The sequence below is a fragment of the Vulpes vulpes genome, chromosome 5 (assembly GCF_048418805.1).
Source record: "Vulpes vulpes isolate BD-2025 chromosome 5, VulVul3, whole genome shotgun sequence".
Lineage (NCBI taxonomy): Eukaryota > Metazoa > Chordata > Mammalia > Carnivora > Canidae > Vulpes > Vulpes vulpes.
The window spans coordinates 114,586,087-114,608,157 of record NC_132784.1 but is presented as its reverse complement, the minus strand read 5'-3'; the positions used below and the strand labels follow the sequence as shown (position 1 = coordinate 114,608,157).

General features: G+C 41.8%; 3 protein-coding genes across 3 annotated transcripts; all 3 read left to right on the top strand.

Moving 5' to 3' along the window:
* The first annotated feature begins 3,776 nt into the window (after window positions 1-3,776).
* Window positions 3,777-4,718, top strand: LOC140599087 (olfactory receptor 10R2-like). Its single transcript, XM_072759783.1, has one exon. The coding sequence runs from the start codon at window positions 3,777-3,779 to the stop codon at window positions 4,716-4,718; it is 942 nt and encodes a 313-aa protein (XP_072615884.1).
* Window positions 4,719-13,646: 8,928 nt separating this feature from the next.
* Window positions 13,647-14,588, top strand: LOC112910137 (olfactory receptor 10K1-like). Its single transcript, XM_025986393.1, has one exon. The coding sequence runs from the start codon at window positions 13,647-13,649 to the stop codon at window positions 14,586-14,588; it is 942 nt and encodes a 313-aa protein (XP_025842178.1).
* A 5,612-nt stretch (window positions 14,589-20,200) lies between these two features.
* Window positions 20,201-21,142, top strand: LOC112910120 (olfactory receptor 10R2-like). Its single transcript, XM_025986373.2, has one exon. The coding sequence runs from the start codon at window positions 20,201-20,203 to the stop codon at window positions 21,140-21,142; it is 942 nt and encodes a 313-aa protein (XP_025842158.2).
* The last annotated feature ends 929 nt before the right edge of the window (window positions 21,143-22,071 follow it).

The window sequence follows — 22,071 nt, the reverse complement described above, 5'->3', positions numbered from 1 at the left end:
TGATTTTTTCTCACTGTCTTTTGTTGTTCATTTAATACTCCTGGTCTGTATCCTTTTTTTAAAGATTTTAAAAATTATTTATCTAGAGAGAACATGCACCCTCACACATACACTCCCCATGCCTGTAAGGGAGGGGCTGAGGGAGAGACTTCAAGCCAGGACACCCACTGAGTGCACAGCCCAATTAAGGTCTCGATCGCATGGCACATGAAATCATGACCATGAAATCATGACCTTAGCCAAACCATAAGTTGGAAGCGTAACTGATGGAGCCCCACAAACACCCTTTTTGGTCTGAATGTTAAAATGTCAAATATCAAGATCCTTCCCTTGCTCGTTTGGTTTGTGAGTGCTGGGCATGATTTCCCATCTTTCTCCTTTTAGCCTTTTGAATCATTTCCATCAGTGTCTAGCATTTGCCCTATTTTTGGCCCTAGTGTCTTCAGTCACTGGGAGAGGAAATAGATATGCAATCTGAAAGCAGGAGGACCTTCTACCAAAGGAGATGACTCAGCTAAAACCTACCCATACTAGTGCATCTCCTCATTTTTCTCCATAACCTCATTATTATTTAACTTTAATTTATTAATTATATGTTTATTATTAAAAATATTTTAATATATTTATTGAACAAGTACTAATCATGCTTACATTCTATTCTAGGATCAAGTATGTTTCCCATGAGTCTCATACACTTATGCTGCCTCTGCCGTTCTAATATTCTGTCCTTTATTTCTACTTGCTTCCTCTCTTACAGATGTCAGAAATGAGAATGCAAAATTCACATTTTCTTCCAACCTGAGGATGAAAATTTACAGTCTTTAGGCAGGGAAGCTCTAAGGAGGCCCTTCCATTGTCATTTGGCTTAAAAATGATACCCAGAAAACTTCCAGCATTCAATGATTCCCCAGAGAATGTTGAAGGGAAAACTGACTAATCCCCATGGTGTATGAGAAACGGTCTTCTCTTTGGCCAACAAATTCTCTGAGTGTGTTACCATAGCTCTACTTGCTAATTGGGGAAATTATGGACAAGCATTGGGCACAATATGGTAATTAGCTCCCTATGGAGGAAGGGATCTCGGTTACCAACAAGGCACTGAGGTCATGCCAGGGCAGGATGGAAAAGCACCCTTGATGATGCTCATTGAGATATTAGCCAAACTATCCACGGAGAAGAGGCACAGGTGATAGTTTTCTGTGGAGTCATGTAGACAGTTTCTGTATGTAAGGAAACTGAGTTTATAAAAGTTGAAAGGAGAATGCTGGTTCTTCTTTCTTTATGTCAAGACTATTTTGGCAAATCTCACCTAGAAAACTGCATAGAAGCGTTGCAGAAGTGTCTGAAAATAAAGAGGACTGCATGTCACTGCACACAAGCTCTATGATTTGAAGGATTATAAAGTTTTTATTTTCATTTAGAGATTTTGATTTCCTAATTGAGAAGAATAATGACCATCCAAGCATTTCCTGTATGTCCAAATATACGTTGTTGAGTTTTCTCATTGGTCAGTGATCTACTTATCCCACTATGATCAGAAGTGGGAATTATGAAATATCAGAAGGGACACTGGATGGTGGAAACTGTGGGGTAGATATGGAGGTCACTAAAAGGCAAAGACACAGAATATGCTTCATTGCTTAATAGGAGCGGTACAGAATTAGATATAGAAAGGAAAAAATGAGGGGTGTCTGAGTGGCTCAGTCAGTTAAGAATCTGACTCTTGTTTTGGCTTAGGTCATGATTTCAGGGTATTGGAATGGAATCCTGTGTCAGCCTCCACGCTAAGCAGGGAGTCTGCTTAGGATTCTCTTTGGCTCTACCCATCTGCTGTTCCTCCCTTCAATAGATAGATAGATAGATAGATAGATAGATAGATAGATAGATAGTAACAGATAGAAAGTAGGTGATGTCTTGTGAGTGCTGGGGGGGAGAGTCACACAAGGGTCACCCAGTAACAGGGCCTTTCTTTCCTTCACAAACCCCAACTCTCCCTGCATAACATGTCACTGCTCTTCCCGGGGATGTTCCTATAAAAGAAGAAACTCAAAGGACAGAGACCAGGACACTGGAAAGGTGGAGATGACATCTCTGGAGGAGCACTGGTGAGGACTTTGTTCCAGTCCAATGCAAGGTGTGTATTCATTATATGTAAAGTTTAGAGATGGGCACTTCAAAGAGGCTAGAATAAGACTGAAAGCCTTTGATTTTGGTCCCATTTCAAATTGGGCTTTACCTTAGTCTAAGCAAAAGAGTAAGCACTGATAGAAGAAGTAATGTTAATTGCAAAAGTCTTTTAGACTCACAGAATGCTATTTCAACTGAAATTTAAAAGTTTGGCTAGTTGATATAATGGAGGAAAACATGTGATAGTCAGAAAATCAGCAATTATTTTTTTAAAAGATTTTATTTACTTCGGAAAGAGTGAGTGATAAACAGAGATCACAAATGAGGGTGGGGCAGAGGGAGAGGGAGAAACCAGCTGCCCTCCTGAGCAGGAGCCTGACACAGGGCTCCATCAAGGTCACTGGGATCATCACCTGACTGGACACTTAACCACCTGCACCACTCAGGTACACGAGAAAAGCAGAAATTTTAAGGATCTTTTGTCTCTGTGTGTAAAGAATGACATTAGAGAGATTATTTTATCCCAAAATGTTGAAGCAGAGGGCTAAAATTACATGGTACATGAATATTAAGGGAACAAGTTTGGAAAAACTCAGGAATCAAACCTCTGGGGTGGTTGAAAATAAGTTAGAAGATACCCTGGAATTATAGGTCACTTATTTCTTCAGTAAGTTTTCAGGCACGTGGTGTAGACAAGACGCTGCTATATCTGGTGACTGACAAGTTGTGAAGTTGAAGACAAACGCTTAAGGCTAGTGACCAATGAGATTCTGAGGAACCCAAGAGAAAGTGACAGCTTAGAAGTTATACGGGGACTCAATGTGCGCTTGTTGCTTTAACTGAGAATCTGCAGAAGGTCCCATTACAATTAGAAAGAAACAACAACCAAGCTTAAAGCACTGACGATTCCCAGATTTAGAAGGTAGGATAACAATGACACGATTGTTCAAAGGTTCTCCATGCTAAAGCACATGTGAAGGAATACACCGTTAGATATGAGCAGAAAGGTATATTTGGGAAAAGTGTGAGACTCAGAGGAAGATTGCCTCAACTTGGTAGATAATGCAGGAGTGAGGGCATGGGAATGGGGTAAAGGGTTAGAACTGATAAGGAGCTGCACGCTTCTGATGACAGCAGAGACACCAAGACAGATCAAGGCTGTTTCCCTACATGAGGAATGTGTCAAAAGAGGGCAGGAGGACAATCCTCAGACATTGGTGCTGTTGCATATGGAATATATGTGTTAGCAATAGGGATAAATCTATGACCATAGGAAATCCTAGTTAAGATAAAGGTTTTTTTTTTTTTAATATTAATACCTAAGAATTAAGTGGAGACTGAGTAAACCTGGAGGAGTGGATTGGGGGCTAGAAGATAGGCTTTATGTGAGCAAATACCATTCCCTTCATGTGAACACTTACCCCAAATTCACTGCTAAGATCATTGCCAGAGAAAATGGCACCATAGGTGCCATATTAATTCAACCAATTTTTGGTCAATTTGTGATCCTTTTTTTTCTCCTTCCTGCCAGTTGTTTCTCTTTCACACCAGCCAGACAGCGCAGCTACGTTAGGAAGAAAGTCTGATTCCTCCATCCCAAGATCTCTGGACGTGCTCACACTGGCTTTGTCCCTAGGAGTCCACCCTCCATGGCCAATTCTTCCCGGGTCACTGAGTTCCTGCTGCTCGGTTTCTCCAGCTTTGGCGAATTGCAGCCTGTGCTCTTTGTGCTCTTTCTCGGCCTCTACTTGATCATCCTGAGTGGAAACTTCACCATCATCTCTGTCATCCGCCTGGAACGCAGCCTCCACACGCCCATGTACTTCTTTCTCTGTGTCCTGTCCACCTCAGAAGTCTTCTACACAATTGTTATCCTGCCCAAGATGCTTATTAACCTGCTCTCTGTCCTCAGGACACTCTCCTTCATCAGCTGTGCCACACAGATGTTCTTCTTCCTTGGTTTTGCTGTCACGAACTGCCTGCTTCTGGGAGTTATGGGTTATGACCGCTACACGGCCATCTGCCAGCCTTTGCGCTACCCTGTTCTCATGAGCTGGAGGGTGTGTGCACAGCTGGCAGCAACTTGTATTGTCAGTGGCTTCCTGATATCTCTGGTGGGAACAACGTTGGTCTTCAGCCTCCCTTTCTGTGGCTCCAACAGGGTCAACCACTACTTCTGTGACATCTCTCCAGTCATCCGACTTGCCTGTGCTGAAACCTACATCAATGAGCTGGTCATCTTCATCTGTGGTGTCCTGGTGCTTGTTGTGCCCTTGATCTTCATCTGCATCTCTTATGGCTTCATTGTCCGCACCATCCTGAAGATCCCATCTGCTGATGGCAAACGAAAAGCCTTCTCCACCTGTGCCTCCCATCTTATTGTGGTCATCGTCCACTATGGCTGTGCCTCCTCCGTCTACCTGCGGCCCTCAGCCAAATCCTCATCAGGTAAAGACAGGCTGGTGACAGTGACCTACACCATCGTCACCCCACTGTTGAACCCTATGGTATACAGCCTTAGGAACAAAGATGTACAGCTGGCCATTCGGAAAGTGATTGGGAGGACTGCGGTTGCTCTTAAGACTTTATAGTTGGACAGTTTTCGATAGTCCCCATACGTTTGAGTGGAATGTGTCACTAAGTGTTCACATCATGATAGTCTGTGAATAAATGTCAGTATAACGTGTGGCCTTGGACCACTTGTGTGATGTTTCAGGGTCTAAATGTTCTCTTAGGTAAAGCAGGCAACAGGAAAAAACAATGCTGGTGTAAGGATGAAAGGGGGATAGAATGCATCTGCAGCTCTCCTCTTCCTCCTTTCCTCCTCTTGACTTGGGGTTCTCAAAAGGCTCTTAAAAACCCGTCTTCTTGCTTAGGCCCTCTGCACGTGCTAGAGCCCACCAGTGTTCTCTTGAATGTAAAATGAGACTACTTCTCTCTGTTAAGTTTATTTAGATTTCCAAATTAAAGTGTGTATCATCGAGGGTGCCTGAGTGGCTCAGTTGGGTAAGCATTTTTCTCAGGCTTAGGTCTTTTTTTTAATAATAAATTTATTTTTTATTGGTGTACAATTTGCCAACATACAGAATAACACCCAGTTGTCATTCAGTCAAGTGCCCCCCTCAGTGCCCGTCACCCAGTCACCCCCACCCCCCGCCCTTCTCCCCTTCCACCATCCTTAGTTAGTTTCCCAGAGTTAGGAATCTTCATGTTCTGTCTCTCTTTCTGATATTTCCTACCCATTTTTTCTCCCTTCCCTTCTATTCCCTTTCACTATTATTTATATTCTCCAAATGAATGAGACCATATAATGTTTGTCCTTCTCTGATGGACCTATCTCACTCAGGCTCAGGTCATGATCTCAGGGCTCTGGGATCAAGCCCCACATCAGGCTCCCTGCTCAGTGGAGAGTCTGCTTCTCCCTCTCCCTCTGCTGCTCCCCTTGCTTATGCTCTCTCTGATTCACTTTTTCCTCAAATAAATATATCTTAGAAAAATAAGGGTATAATCATCAATAATGCTCTTATATTTAAAAATTATTACCTGTATTCCTCCTTTTTCTCTCATTTTTCAGGTTTTTGGATCAAATATTTTTATATCATTTTCATTCTTAACTATTGAATACTTCAGGCATTTAAAGCGCTGCCTATCTCTGGAAGTATGGCATGGGCCATCTCTGTTAATTCATTCTGATCTTTTTAATTTCCTTCCAAACGTGTTTCCAATATCACTTATTGACAAAATATTTTTTGGAATAAATAATTGTTTATTTATTATAGATATTTCCTTGGTAATATATAAGTAACTTTTGTTACTTATTTATAGGTTTATGTGTTTGTCAGGAACAGAATGTGACTGGTACAAGTTCTATTCTTAGAATCCATTGCATTTTGTCCTTTTTCCAAATGTTTTCGCTATGATATAATTTTATTTGGATTTAAATCATATCATACAATGGATGTTATTTGAATTCTGTGATTAAGCCATTTGAGTACGGGAGTTCATGATTTGTTTTATGTACAAGTCGTCATGGGTTCATTGTGCTGATTTCAAATACTTCACTGTTATACTTCTAGCAATACTGACTTATACATTTTGTTGTGGAATCTATTTTGTAATAGATTTGTAAATGCTAAATAAACCTTTTGGGTCTCAACACATATATTCTTTCCTGAAACCCACCAAAACAATAAACACAGACGTATTCATCAAGAAGTAAACAGGAGAAGAGAATACACAGGAAGGATGAAAAAAAAGCTATAGAGCCTTAAACAATGATTCTAAGGAGAAAAACAAAGCTAAAGGCTGGGAAGCCTGTACAAGGAGGGAAACCCACCAAAAGCAAACCAGGTCACAGCCCAGAACTGTGTCTGCACCTCCTCCTCTCATCAGGCCCCCTGAGGCTGTGGAAAGAGCAGGATTGGCTAATGTCTCAGGAAGGAGCACAGCAGGAGGCTGAATTCATGAGTTTTGCAACTAGTGGCTCTCAAAGACTGGAGTTTAGGATTCCTCAGCATGGCTGGGATAGAACTCCATAGATCCCTCAGTGTAGCTGGGAGAGAGCTCCAAGTGTGCAGCTGTCTTCCTGCGGAGAAAAGCGCTGGTCACCAAGGGGCAGATGGCGTGATCTGAGGATCACCTAAGGTGCACAGAGAGAGAATGTCCACTCGTTTTTGGAGCACATGTGTGAAAGGATGAATTTGCAGACTTGTCCCTCCAGGGACAAAGGAGCTGAGAGGTGTCATTTCCTTCACCCACCCTCAGCAAAAGCACAGAGACACTTGCTGAGGGCAACCAACACTGACACTGGTTCTCTGGCCTGCTTTGCTTCTCCTGCCACACTCTTGCACTCTAGGACAATTGCCCTTCTTGGTCAAACATAGATTAGACCCAGTTTGGCAAGACTCTCCCCCAGAGGATCGCAGCAGGTCCATGCCACATCAAGCATCTAAGCTCAAGACAAACTTTTATCTTCCCTTCACCACACAGAAGAATCCAAATTGGGGGTGTTTCCCAAAATAAGGGTTATTAGCATATACATGTCATCTGAGTGACGCATCTACATGGTAGGGCAAACATCTAATTACCAAACATCTACTCCTGCCCTATGAAGTCCATTTCTTTCCCCTGCTCCCAGAGCCCCACCCTTCTCCTTAGATCAGAAAGACATATATACCCCATTTTTCTTGACTGTGTTTGGAATTCCATGTCTATGGGGATTCTCCGTATGGTCACCTGCTAATTTTAACTGATTTTATCCTGTTAACCATGTCCATTTCTTAATCCAGCTAGTTAGACCTTGGAGGAGAGGGGAATAGTTGCTCCCTGACACAAGGAATCTGGACAGACTCCAGGATTTTGACAATTTCTGTCCTTACAAAAGAGTATAGCAGAGAGACCCTTAATGTATGTATATGCACTATCAACAAAATATGACCAACACAATTTTCATGCTTGGATGATCAACATCCATACATGCCTTTCTTTTCAACTTTACATTTTCAAACAGAAGTAATTAATATGATGCTAATATGTCTCACACAATGAGTATCTGCATCCATCTTCCTAAAAAGGGAACACAGAGTGCCCCACGTTAAAATCTCTGATGGTCTTCTTTCAAGTTTTAATTATGAACAACACATCTTATAGAGCCTAGCATATTAAGAAAGGAGGGAAATGGTTCAACGTGAAAAGATATATGTAATTAAGCAACCAAGAAAATAAAACACAACTACTGCAATCCTCATTTCTAGAATTCATTACAAGACTGTCATTGCTATTTGTGTGTTTTTTTTCACCTATTGAACATTCTTTTGAACTTAGCTACCACATTTCCTAAGGCTCTAGCCATTGGGAACTTTGATTAAGTGAGTTTGTTTCCATCAAAATGTGCCTTTGTATGTGAAGTAATGAAACATGCCCTACCATCCCTCCTAGATTCCAGATGTACTCTTCCCCCCCCCCTCAGTAGTGTAGTGGTGACCCTATTTTCCATAAAGATTAGTACCCATAGGAAGACAGCAAGAGAGGAAGAAAAGAAGGAAGAACCCAACTACAAAACTGTCAGAAAACAATGAACTGAAGGGCAAGAATAAGTCCTTGCCTAGTTACTTTAAATGTCTAGGAAATAAGTCGTCCTAAAGAAAAGGCAGACTGGTTGAATGAAAAAACAAAAACAAAAACAACAACAACAAAAGCAAAAAGAGAAGAACCAACAATATCCTGTCTCTATGACACTTTCTGTAACTTTTAGGATGCTCATAGACTAAAGGTAAAGAGGTGGAAAAAAATAATCCATTAAATTAATAACCAACAATAGGACAGGGCTGGTTCTCTCCACAAAGCCAAAACTGACTACAAATAAAAAAAGGGGGCACTTGATGGGATGAGCACTGAGTGTTATGCTATATCTTGGCAAATTGAACTCCAATAAAAAATATATCTACCAAAAAAAATGAAAAAAACTGTTAGAAGGTAAAAAGTCATTGTATATGATAAAAGTGTCAATTTAACAGGAAGATATCACAATTATAAAAAATGTTCGTCTTACATTAAATCACCAAAATAGAAAAAACAAATATTGACAGATCTGAAGTGAGAAACAGACAGCAATGACATAATGACATGAGACTTCAGTGCCTCACCCTCCGTAAAAGGATCTTTTCAGACAGAATGTTGGCAGGGAAACAGAAGAATGGAGCAACACCATAGGACCAGGGGGCCTGCGTATAAAACTTTGTACCTCACTGCCAAGGATACACTTTCTTTTCCAGTGCATGTGGAAAATCCTCCCAGATAGATCATTCGGTATGTCTCAAAACAATTCTTAATAAATTCAAGGACAAAATCATTCCAAATTTTTTTCTGATTTCAGTGGAATTAAACAAGAAATCAGAAACAATAAGAAAAAGCGAAAATTCACAAATGTGTGGAAAACAAACAACACTCACTAACAATCATTGGGTCAAAGGGGAAAACCAAAAGAAACTTAAAGAATGTCTTGATACAAACAAAAGTGAAAATACAGCTTATTTAGACTAATGGGATGGAGTCAAAGCAGAATTAAGAGGAAAGTTTATAGCTATGAATTCCAAAAAAATAAAAAAGTTCTCACACACAACCTGAAATTATGCCTTCAGGAAAAACAACAAAAAAGCATAAACTAAGTCCCAAGTTTACATGAGCCGAATAATAACAATTAGAGTAAATGTAGACACTAGAAAAACAATTTCAAGAAAGATCAACAAAGGGGTACTTTTTTTGAAATCAAAATGAGACCAAAATCTAAAAAAGCTTCACCCTACTAATTGAAGAAAGAAGACTCAAATAAATAAAATTAAAACTGAAAGAAGCGTCATTTCAGCGCATGCCTCAGATTCAGAAAGGAGAATCAGGGACTACTTTGCAGAAAGTGCATTAGACAAAGCTCGACTCCCATTCATGAATAATACTCTTAACAGATTGGGTATAGAAGGAATTTATAGAAAATAGAATATCATCCAAATATGAGAAGTTAGGAAATCGCCCATGCCTGCCAACAAGGGGGAATGGTGGTGTGTGACACAAACCATCCACCAAAAAACACATATTGATGTGAAACCTAAAGAGTCAAATTCATAAAAGCAGAGCCTAGAATGGTGGTGGCCAGGGGCTGCAGGGAGAGGAAATGTAGGGATGATGGTCAGGGGAACAGGGGAGAACAGTTGGTGACGAAGGAGGGATGAGTCCCAGAGGTCAAATGCACAGCATGGTAAGTGCAGTTAAGAGCTTTGTATTGTGTACGTGGAATGTGCTGGTCAGGGTGTCCTACGGGTTCTCTCTTCACACTCTGATCATAACAAGGTGAGGAGATTGGAATGATAATCAGCTTTATTGTGGTAATCATTTCATGATATGTACATGTATCAAACTGTCATATTATATGCCTTAAATATGTACAATTTTACAAAGTTGGAAAACAGTTTAAAATAAAAAAATAAAATGCCTAAAATGTTTAAATGAAGTAAAAATCTGATCAGCTCTGTCTTCAAGAGAGTCATAGCCTTAGGTGGAAAGCAAATGATAATAATCTCTGTCATTAAAAATGTAAAAGCTTAGAAAAAGTCAACGTTTCAAAGGTCTACACTTTCATTGAAATATTTATCTGTGATCCTCATGGTAAAGGAGACTCACAAAAATGATGTATCTATAATGAATAGATCTACAAGCTAAATATAAATTTTCATATCAAGGAAATGTTTTCAGAAAAATGAAATCAATCCTTTAGCAATCAGTCATTCAAAAAAAAGAAAGGAAAGTTAATGACCCTGGCTCGTGCAACAAGACCCTTTCCGGCTGCACATCACGTGTGCAGTACAACAAGGTAGACTGAGGTGGCCAAGGCCAAGCCTCCATCTCCAGTTCTGTGTTTCCAGGCAGAAGCGACACTCCTGGGAGAAATAACACCTCTAAACCACCAAGCTCAACCTTCTGTGTCAGTCAGGGTGAAATGGAAGGAGTGGGATCCAACTCCTCTCACACTGATGCCCAGGCTCAGTCATGCTGGTGCTGGAGAATGGGCACAGGGCACTGTTTGCGGGTGGGCTAGACGCACAGGGCTCCTCAGGGGAGGTCGGGCTCTGAGCGCTACTACTGAGCCTTCAGGAGGCCATTTCTTTATTCCCTTAGGACACGTCCTTCAGGTGAGGGGCACACAGGGGCAGCCCGTTTCCCACTATTATTTAGTAAATAATCACACTTTTCTTACTGACATGTGAGGTCACTTCTGTTGCTAAAAGCACACAATTGAATTTTTGATTTCTCCTCTGTGTCTCTCTGTACTCCTTATCTCTTCTTGCTCCCACAGCACACTTCTTCTTCAAATATTATTATTACTGAGGCCCCTTACTCCTGGGAACACTGAGTCTCTACATTACCCATCTGTTTCAAGAGTATCCTGTTCTTTCACATAAATCTCAGAAATTTGACTGTCAGGTTGCTCTCACCGTCCATGCTGTAATTTGGACTGGATTGATCCTCATTTTGGATTTGCTTGGATGAAAGTGAGAACTTCAGGGTTAGTCACTCGACTAGGAGATGCTTGTCGACAGCAAGGCAGCCAATGATAGAACTCAACCTCGCTGAAGATGCTTGTTAAGATGTAGGTTTCTGCAGAGCAGCTTAGAGTCACTGATTAGAATTTCTATGGACAAGAACCTGAGATGATGGATTTGTAATTAAGTCCTCTTTTGACTCTTAGAAACACTCCAGTTGAGAACCGCTGGATGTATACAATTTCCTGACTTAAAATTCAGTGAAAAATCCCCACGTGGCCTGTACAACACGGTTGCAATTGTGCTCAGTTTTCCCAGAGAATCCACTACCTGTGGATGCAGCTTCCAAAGCGGGCACGGGCTAATTATGCTCCTGGCTCTTTCTCCCCAGGTTCCTCAGAAAAGGCTGCCTTTGAGAACCTGGTGACATTAATTCTCCAAAGTAGACCTGACTTCTAATTAACCCCAAGATAACGTCTCCAGGAGCAGATGCAGCCTCAGGAGTCCAACCACCACAGTACACCTTTCTAATAACCTCGCTGCGTGCTGGTCACCAGCGCCTCCACACACCGTGACTTTGGCTGGAGGGGCCCATGGGCCTGATGGAGGTAGAGGCTTCCTCTGTTGATGCAGATGAGAGCGTCTACTCCAGGGCTCATTCCCTGCCTCCTGCTGTCCTGTGGTCAGTTTCTGAGCTTTGGCTGAGAATCCACATGGCAAGGGATCCAGACACTGAATAGCTCCTTCTGTCTGAATTGAAAGGAGGAAAGCCCTGTGGGTACTTGCTGAACAGCAGGTAGCGGTGGGGTCTAGGGCTGTGTGGGGTGTGGGCCTCAGGGATGGGTCGTGTTGTGGATGAGGAGCCCCTCCAGGAGATCAGTGATGGCAGGTGCAGTAGAGGCAGGGTTGAGAAGAGAACCAGGGGACACTTTTAACTCAAGGTCTGAGGAGAGTTTGGGTGTGGGCCATAGAGTTTTCTGAATTTCAGGATGATCAGTTTGGGTCAGCTTTTTCCCAGCTAGATTTTCATTTCATGTCTTTTTGGTTGCTGGAATCATGGGTGAACAGAAACAGATCCTGAATGTCCACTTTTCTCCCTACTGGGTACTCGTGGAATCTCTTTTGATTTATCATGGAAATCCCATGCTCACACTCATTTCAATACAGCATGTTCATGGTTTTTATGTGCACCTAGAAAGATAGAAATTTTACTTCTTTGCTCTTTGATGCTGCCTACAGACTTTGTCTCCTTTTACTGATTGATGCTTTGCCTCAGATAAATAGCTGAATATCACCAAAGTGTTAAATATTTAGTTTTGCTCTCTTTTGCATGTACCCTGTACCCCCCTCTCCTGAGTTACTATTTAAATTCCGTGTACATACTATCCCAACTGGGCATCTAAGGGGTCAGAAACTCGGGGGTGCAAGTGCCATCTCCTTGAGCCTTAACCTGAAAGACACCCACAGGTTCTAGAAGATAAGGGCCCTTCTGGTATCATCATTTAGAGAGTCTTCAACTTCCTTAACTGAAAGACTCTTGGGGTCAGTACTCCACAGGTGCCCTAAGCGGAGTTTCCTTCTGCAAGCTAGTGTTCAAGCCCTTCTGCTTAAGGACTTTCCCACACATCTGGCCAGTTTATTACAGTCCTTACAGTCTCAAATTTTCTTTGAGGAACTCTGAGCAATTTTTGGAAAACTCTGTTCTTGGAGTTTTTCAGAGGCACAATCAGAAAAGGGAGGTGAGCTGCAAATGCCACCAAGGTAATGAGTCTCTTTCTACCTCTCTGGTGCTTCCTCTTTGTGGAACCGGGGACATTCATCCTTAAACTGGTGTTTTCTGGCCTTTCACTCTTTGGCAAGGCTGCCAGTGTGGAGCCTCCAGGAGGGTCCCTCCCTCCTCTTAGTCAGACTCTCAGGCATGACACTAATGGTGTTGCTTCCTTGGTGTTTGGGGTTCTGCCATAGGTTGTTGACATGAAGAACTGACGTGGTCATGATGTCCTTCCCACGTTTGTTGGAGGTCACCTAAACCTAACTCTTCCTCTCCCTTCCTATTTTACAGTTGGCTACACCGAGGTCCCATGTGGTTTCCAAATACCACTCATTCTTCATTGCACATTCTGACCCAGTGCAGACGGCTGGAATTGCACCTATTTTTTTCCATTTTGCAGAGCTAGTTTCCTTAGGCTTGTAGTGAGCAAGACAACACAGGAATCCCTCAGTGAGATATGAGTGAAACCAGTGAGACAGATGCGTAATCCTTGGCTAGAGACCATGGTCGTGGCCTTCGGGGGAGCCTCCCCATTGACCATCAGGTCCTGTGTTGTCTATGGAGCCTTAGGTCTTTTCTTTGCAGACCTTTCTGGGGAGGCATGAAGGCCTGGGCTGCCTGCAGACCCTGTGTGATTGTTCCGCCCATTCCTGCTCCCCTTCCTGTATCCTGACCTCTGTCTCTGCCCTGGGGTCTCTTCTCTAGGGGTGCTCTGCATGGAGTGGGGCAACGAGACCCTGGTGAGGGAGTTCATCTTCCTTGGCTTCTCTTCTCTGGCCGGGCTGCAGCGGCTGCTGTTCGTCGCCTTCCTGACCGTCTACCTGTTCACTCTGGGCACCAATGCCATCATCATTTCCACCATCGTGCTGGACAGAGCCCTGCACACCCCCATGTACTTCTTCCTGGCCGTCCTCTCCTGCTCCGAGACCTGCTACACCTTTGTCATCGTCCCCAAGATGCTGGTGGACCTGCTGGCCCAGAAGAAGACCATCTCCTTCGTGGGCTGTGCCATCCAGATGTTCACCTTCCTCTTCCTCGGCTGCTCTCACTCCTTCCTGCTGGCAGCCATGGGGTATGACCGCTACGTGGCCATCTGTAACCCTCTGCGCTACACAGAGCTCATGGGACCCCGGGTGTGTGTGGGACTTGTGGCCGCTGCCTGTGCCTGTGGCTTGACTATCGCCCAGGTTGTCACCTCCCTGGTGTTTCACCTGCCCTTCAGCTCCTCCAACCAGCTGCATCACTACTTCTGCGACATCTCTCCTGTCCTCAAGGTGGCGTCCCATCACACGCGCCTCAGTCAGTTGGTCATATTCATGATTGGTGTGTGTGTGTTGGTTGTCCCCCTCCTCCTTATCCTGGTCTCCTACATCCGCATCATTTCTGCCATTTTGAAGATCCCATCCTCCACTGGCAGGTACAAGGCCTTCTCCACCTGTGCCTCCCACCTCACTGTGGTTACTGTGCATTACGGTTGTGCCTCTTTCATCTACTTAAGGCCCAAATCCAGCTACTCTTCAAGTCAGGACACGCTCATATCTGTGTCCTACACCATCCTCACTCCACTCTTCAATCCAATGATTTACAGCCTGAGGAACCAGGAATTCAAGGCAGCCTTTCGAAGAGTAATGGGCCAGACTTCATATCCTCTTCACTAAATTAATTTGTTACCATGAATTTTTAACTGGTCAGTGAATGTATGCCTTTTATGTCACTTTGATTGTATCAGTTGTATGCCTATAGTCTCTCCTACTTTAGTGTTTTAATTATTTCCTCTAGCAGCTTTTCCTACGTTTGTATTAACATTTCAATAATTTTTTAACATTTTATATTTATTCATCTTAGAGAGAGAGAAGAGAAGCAGAGGGATAGGGACCAGCAGATTCCTTCCAGAGTAAGTCTGAGGTGAGACTTGATCCCAAATCCTGAGATCATGCCTTAATCTGAAACCACGCATCAGACACTCAACCTACTGAAACACAGAGCCGCTACAACATTCTGATGCTTCTGAGAAATTTCCCAGTTGTTTGTTTTCTAAAATCTTTAACTGCACTTCTCTAGGAATAAATATTTCATGTTATACAGTCATATGTTGTTTGTTACTACTCAGCGAATCTGTCATTATCTTTAAGCTCAGTCTCTAATGTTTTCCCTCAGTGACTTATTTTTCTAAACATTCAAAGTTTTTATATTTTATTGACATAGCCACAAGTGTTTTTTGTATTATGTGAGTTGAAGTTTAAAGGGGTTTTCTCTTTTATCTAAAGAATTATTTATTGAATTGCTACTATATGTTGGGTTGCATCATCTCATTATTGTAGAAATGTTGAAATTCTGTAAAATAATCCAGGCACAGTATCTTTACTGAGGCATGCCTCTGCGGTAATGTCCTCTCTTTCTTCTAAGAAAATTGACTTCTATAACTATTTTATTTTTAGTGGATCAAATTGGAGGTGAATTTAGTGTTCTACAAGATTATTGAATTCATCTAGAATTTCAAAATTCTTGTAAAATATGTACGATATATTAGACATTTGAATATTTCTTGGAAACGTTTCTTTCCAATGGCATCATATGACATGTATATTTGTGCTTTAAATTTTTTTTCTGGTTCATATTGTGGTAGTTTGTTTTGTCTGTTGTTGTCTAAGAGCTTAATGTATGTGTGAATGAATGGATGCATTCTCGTATTTTTGCCGTATCATGTTTTTAATTTTATTTGTATTTTCATACTATTATTTTTTGCATTTTTTGTTTTTATCTGTATATTGTGTTACTTTTCTTGTGAATTTTTCTTTAGTTGTTCTATTTAACATACTGATACTTTCTACAAACTAATTTTTAAGTATATATATATATGTATGTGTATATATATATATATATATATATATATACTTACGGTATATATATGTATATATTACTTATATATATGAAATATCCTCTCGTCCCTGCTTTAAACTTAACCCAAAATTTTTGTTACACATATTGTATTTGATATTATCTAGTGAAACTTAGTGCATTTTGCTTTGTATTTCCCTTTTAACCCAACAATTACTTAATAGATTTTAAAATTCTCTTTACTTTGGTCTTCATTGATAACTTATTACCCTGGATTAAGGATGATTGTTTGCATTCAAAACCACTTTGTGACCTTGGTTCCAGTTTTTATTGTGAACTGATACACAGCCAATATTCATACATACTTCATGTGCCTTGAAAAGAACATGTGTCCTCTTTCATTAGAACACAATTCCAATAAATGCTCACCAGATATGCTTCGCTAGTATGAGCCTTAGGCTTTTTGTATTTTAGCTATATTTTTCTTCCTGACCAGTTTGAGCAGAGGGGTTTATGAAAGTTATTAATTATTAGTGTGTCTCCTTGCAAACATTTTATACTTTCTGTCTTATGAAGGTTGCACCTCTGTCATTTGAGGGGATGTAAATTCATATTAATTATAATTTCGCTGTGAATTATAGTCATTAGCATTAAAATGATTTTTTCTCACTGTCTTTTGTTGTTCATTTAATACTCCTGGTCTGTATCCTTTTTTTAAAGATTTTAAAAATTATTTATCTAGAGAGAACATGCACCCTCACACATACACTCCCCATGCCTGTAAGGGAGGGGCTGAGGGAGAGACTTCAAGCCAGGACACCCACTGAGTGCACAGCCCAATTAAGGTCTCGATCGCATGGCACATGAAATCATGACCATGAAATCATGACCTTAGCCAAACCATAAGTTGGAAGCGTAACTGATGGAGCCCCACAAACACCCTTTTTGGTCTGAATGTTAAAATGTCAAATATCAAGATCCTTCCCTTGCTCGTTTGGTTTGTGAGTGCTGGGCATGATTTCCCATCTTTCTCCTTTTAGCCTTTTGAATCATTTCCATCAGTGTCTAGCATTTGCCCTATTTTTGGCCCTAGTGTCTTCAGTCACTGGGAGAGGAAATAGATATGCAATCTGAAAGCAGGAGGACCTTCTACCAAAGGAGATGACTCAGCTAAAACCTACCCATACTAGTGCATCTCCTCATTTTTCTCCATAACCTCATTATTATTTAACTTTAATTTATTAATTATATGTTTATTATTAAAAATATTTTAATATATTTATTGAACAAGTACTAATCATGCTTACATTCTATTCTAGGATCAAGTATGTTTCCCATGAGTCTCATACACTTATGCTGCCTCTGCCGTTCTAATATTCTGTCCTTTATTTCTACTTGCTTCCTCTCTTACAGATGTCAGAAATGAGAATGCAAAATTCACATTTTCTTCCAACCTGAGGATGAAAATTTACAGTCTTTAGGCAGGGAAGCTCTAAGGAGGCCCTTCCATTGTCATTTGGCTTAAAAATGATACCCAGAAAACTTCCAGCATTCAATGATTCCCCAGAGAATGTTGAAGGGAAAACTGACTAATCCCCATGGTGTATGAGAAACGGTCTTCTCTTTGGCCAACAAATTCTCTGAGTGTGTTACCATAGCTCTACTTGCTAATTGGGGAAATTATGGACAAGCATTGGGCACAATATGGTAATTAGCTCCCTATGGAGGAAGGGATCTCGGTTACCAACAAGGCACTGAGGTCATGCCAGGGCAGGATGGAAAAGCACCCTTGATGATGCTCATTGAGATATTAGCCAAACTATCCACGGAGAAGAGGCACAGGTGATAGTTTTCTGTGGAGTCATGTAGACAGTTTCTGTATGTAAGGAAACTGAGTTTATAAAAGTTGAAAGGAGAATGCTGGTTCTTCTTTCTTTATGTCAAGACTATTTTGGCAAATCTCACCTAGAAAACTGCATAGAAGCGTTGCAGAAGTGTCTGAAAATAAAGAGGACTGCATGTCACTGCACACAAGCTCTATGATTTGAAGGATTATAAAGTTTTTATTTTCATTTAGAGATTTTGATTTCCTAATTGAGAAGAATAATGACCATCCAAGCATTTCCTGTATGTCCAAATATACGTTGTTGAGTTTTCTCATTGGTCAGTGATCTACTTATCCCACTATGATCAGAAGTGGGAATTATGAAATATCAGAAGGGACACTGGATGGTGGAAACTGTGGGGTAGATATGGAGGTCACTAAAAGGCAAAGACACAGAATATGCTTCATTGCTTAATAGGAGCGGTACAGAATTAGATATAGAAAGGAAAAAATGAGGGGTGTCTGAGTGGCTCAGTCAGTTAAGAATCTGACTCTTGTTTTGGCTTAGGTCATGATTTCAGGGTATTGGAATGGAATCCTGTGTCAGCCTCCACGCTAAGCAGGGAGTCTGCTTAGGATTCTCTTTGGCTCTACCCATCTGCTGTTCCTCCCTTCAATAGATAGATAGATAGATAGATAGATAGATAGATAGATAGATAGTAACAGATAGAAAGTAGGTGATGTCTTGTGAGTGCTGGGGGGGAGAGTCACACAAGGGTCACCCAGTAACAGGGCCTTTCTTTCCTTCACAAACCCCAACTCTCCCTGCATAACATGTCACTGCTCTTCCCGGGGATGTTCCTATAAAAGAAGAAACTCAAAGGACAGAGACCAGGACACTGGAAAGGTGGAGATGACATCTCTGGAGGAGCACTGGTGAGGACTTTGTTCCAGTCCAATGCAAGGTGTGTATTCATTATATGTAAAGTTTAGAGATGGGCACTTCAAAGAGGCTAGAATAAGACTGAAAGCCTTTGATTTTGGTCCCATTTCAAATTGGGCTTTACCTTAGTCTAAGCAAAAGAGTAAGCACTGATAGAAGAAGTAATGTTAATTGCAAAAGTCTTTTAGACTCACAGAATGCTATTTCAACTGAAATTTAAAAGTTTGGCTAGTTGATATAATGGAGGAAAACATGTGATAGTCAGAAAATCAGCAATTATTTTTTTAAAAGATTTTATTTACTTCGGAAAGAGTGAGTGATAAACAGAGATCACAAATGAGGGTGGGGCAGAGGGAGAGGGAGAAACCAGCTGCCCTCCTGAGCAGGAGCCTGACACAGGGCTCCATCAAGGTCACTGGGATCATCACCTGACTGGACACTTAACCACCTGCACCACTCAGGTACACGAGAAAAGCAGAAATTTTAAGGATCTTTTGTCTCTGTGTGTAAAGAATGACATTAGAGAGATTATTTTATCCCAAAATGTTGAAGCAGAGGGCTAAAATTACATGGTACATGAATATTAAGGGAACAAGTTTGGAAAAACTCAGGAATCAAACCTCTGGGGTGGTTGAAAATAAGTTAGAAGATACCCTGGAATTATAGGTCACTTATTTCTTCAGTAAGTTTTCAGGCACGTGGTGTAGACAAGACGCTGCTATATCTGGTGACTGACAAGTTGTGAAGTTGAAGACAAACGCTTAAGGCTAGTGACCAATGAGATTCTGAGGAACCCAAGAGAAAGTGACAGCTTAGAAGTTATACGGGGACTCAATGTGCGCTTGTTGCTTTAACTGAGAATCTGCAGAAGGTCCCATTACAATTAGAAAGAAACAACAACCAAGCTTAAAGCACTGACGATTCCCAGATTTAGAAGGTAGGATAACAATGACACGATTGTTCAAAGGTTCTCCATGCTAAAGCACATGTGAAGGAATACACCGTTAGATATGAGCAGAAAGGTATATTTGGGAAAAGTGTGAGACTCAGAGGAAGATTGCCTCAACTTGGTAGATAATGCAGGAGTGAGGGCATGGGAATGGGGTAAAGGGTTAGAACTGATAAGGAGCTGCACGCTTCTGATGACAGCAGAGACACCAAGACAGATCAAGGCTGTTTCCCTACATGAGGAATGTGTCAAAAGAGGGCAGGAGGACAATCCTCAGACATTGGTGCTGTTGCATATGGAATATATGTGTTAGCAATAGGGATAAATCTATGACCATAGGAAATCCTAGTTAAGATAAAGGTTTTTTTTTTTTTAATATTAATACCTAAGAATTAAGTGGAGACTGAGTAAACCTGGAGGAGTGGATTGGGGGCTAGAAGATAGGCTTTATGTGAGCAAATACCATTCCCTTCATGTGAACACTTACCCCAAATTCACTGCTAAGATCATTGCCAGAGAAAATGGCACCATAGGTGCCATATTAATTCAACCAATTTTTGGTCAATTTGTGATCCTTTTTTTTCTCCTTCCTGCCAGTTGTTTCTCTTTCACACCAGCCAGACAGCGCAGCTACGTTAGGAAGAAAGTCTGATTCCTCCATCCCAAGATCTCTGGACGTGCTCACACTGGCTTTGTCCCTAGGAGTCCACCCTCCATGGCCAATTCTTCCCGGGTCACTGAGTTCCTGCTGCTCGGTTTCTCCAGCTTTGGCGAATTGCAGCCTGTGCTCTTTGTGCTCTTTCTCGGCCTCTACTTGATCATCCTGAGTGGAAACTTCACCATCATCTCTGTCATCCGCCTGGAACGCAGCCTCCACACGCCCATGTACTTCTTTCTCTGTGTCCTGTCCACCTCAGAAGTCTTCTACACAATTGTTATCCTGCCCAAGATGCTTATTAACCTGCTCTCTGTCCTCAGGACACTCTCCTTCATCAGCTGTGCCACACAGATGTTCTTCTTCCTTGGTTTTGCTGTCACGAACTGCCTGCTTCTGGGAGTTATGGGTTATGACCGCTACACGGCCATCTGCCAGCCTTTGCGCTACCCTGTTCTCATGAGCTGGAGGGTGTGTGCACAGCTGGCAGCAACTTGTATTGTCAGTGGCTTCCTGATATCTCTGGTGGGAACAACGTTGGTCTTCAGCCTCCCTTTCTGTGGCTCCAACAGGGTCAACCACTACTTCTGTGACATCTCTCCAGTCATCCGACTTGCCTGTGCTGAAACCTACATCAATGAGCTGGTCATCTTCATCTGTGGTGTCCTGGTGCTTGTTGTGCCCTTGATCTTCATCTGCATCTCTTATGGCTTCATTGTCCGCACCATCCTGAAGATCCCATCTGCTGATGGCAAACGAAAAGCCTTCTCCACCTGTGCCTCCCATCTTATTGTGGTCATCGTCCACTATGGCTGTGCCTCCTCCGTCTACCTGCGGCCCTCAGCCAAATCCTCATCAGGTAAAGACAGGCTGGTGACAGTGACCTACACCATCGTCACCCCACTGTTGAACCCTATGGTATACAGCCTTAGGAACAAAGATGTACAGCTGGCCATTCGGAAAGTGATTGGGAGGACTGCGGTTGCTCTTAAGACTTTATAGTTGGACAGTTTTCGATAGTCCCCATACGTTTGAGTGGAATGTGTCACTAAGTGTTCACATCATGATAGTCTGTGAATAAATGTCAGTATAACGTGTGGCCTTGGACCACTTGTGTGATGTTTCAGGGTCTAAATGTTCTCTTAGGTAAAGCAGGCAACAGGAAAAAACAATGCTGGTGTAAGGATGAAAGGGGGATAGAATGCATCTGCAGCTCTCCTCTTCCTCCTTTCCTCCTCTTGACTTGGGGTTCTCAAAAGGCTCTTAAAAACCCGTCTTCTTGCTTAGGCCCTCTGCACGTGCTAGAGCCCACCAGTGTTCTCTTGAATGTAAAATGAGACTACTTCTCTCTGTTAAGTTTATTTAGATTTCCAAATTAAAGTGTGTATCATCGAGGGTGCCTGAGTGGCTCAGTTGGGTAAGCATTTTTCTCAGGCTTAGGTCTTTTTTTTAATAATAAATTTATTTTTTATTGGTGTACAATTTGCCAACATACAGAATAACACCCAGTTGTCATTCAGTCAAGTGCCCCCCTCAGTGCCCGTCACCCAGTCACCCCCACCCCCCGCCCTTCTCCCCTTCCACCATCCTTAGTTAGTTTCCCAGAGTTAGGAATCTTCATGTTCTGTCTCTCTTTCTGATATTTCCTACCCATTTTTTCTCCCTTCCCTTCTATTCCCTTTCACTATTATTTATATTCTCCAAATGAATGAGACCATATAATGTTTGTCCTTCTCTGATGGACCTATCTCACTCAGGCTCAGGTCATGATCTCAGGGCTCTGGGATCAAGCCCCACATCAGGCTCCCTGCTCAGTGGAGAGTCTGCTTCTCCCTCTCCCTCTGCTGCTCCCCTTGCTTATGCTCTCTCTGATTCACTTTTTCCTCAAATAAATATATCTTAGAAAAATAAGGGTATAATCATCAATAATG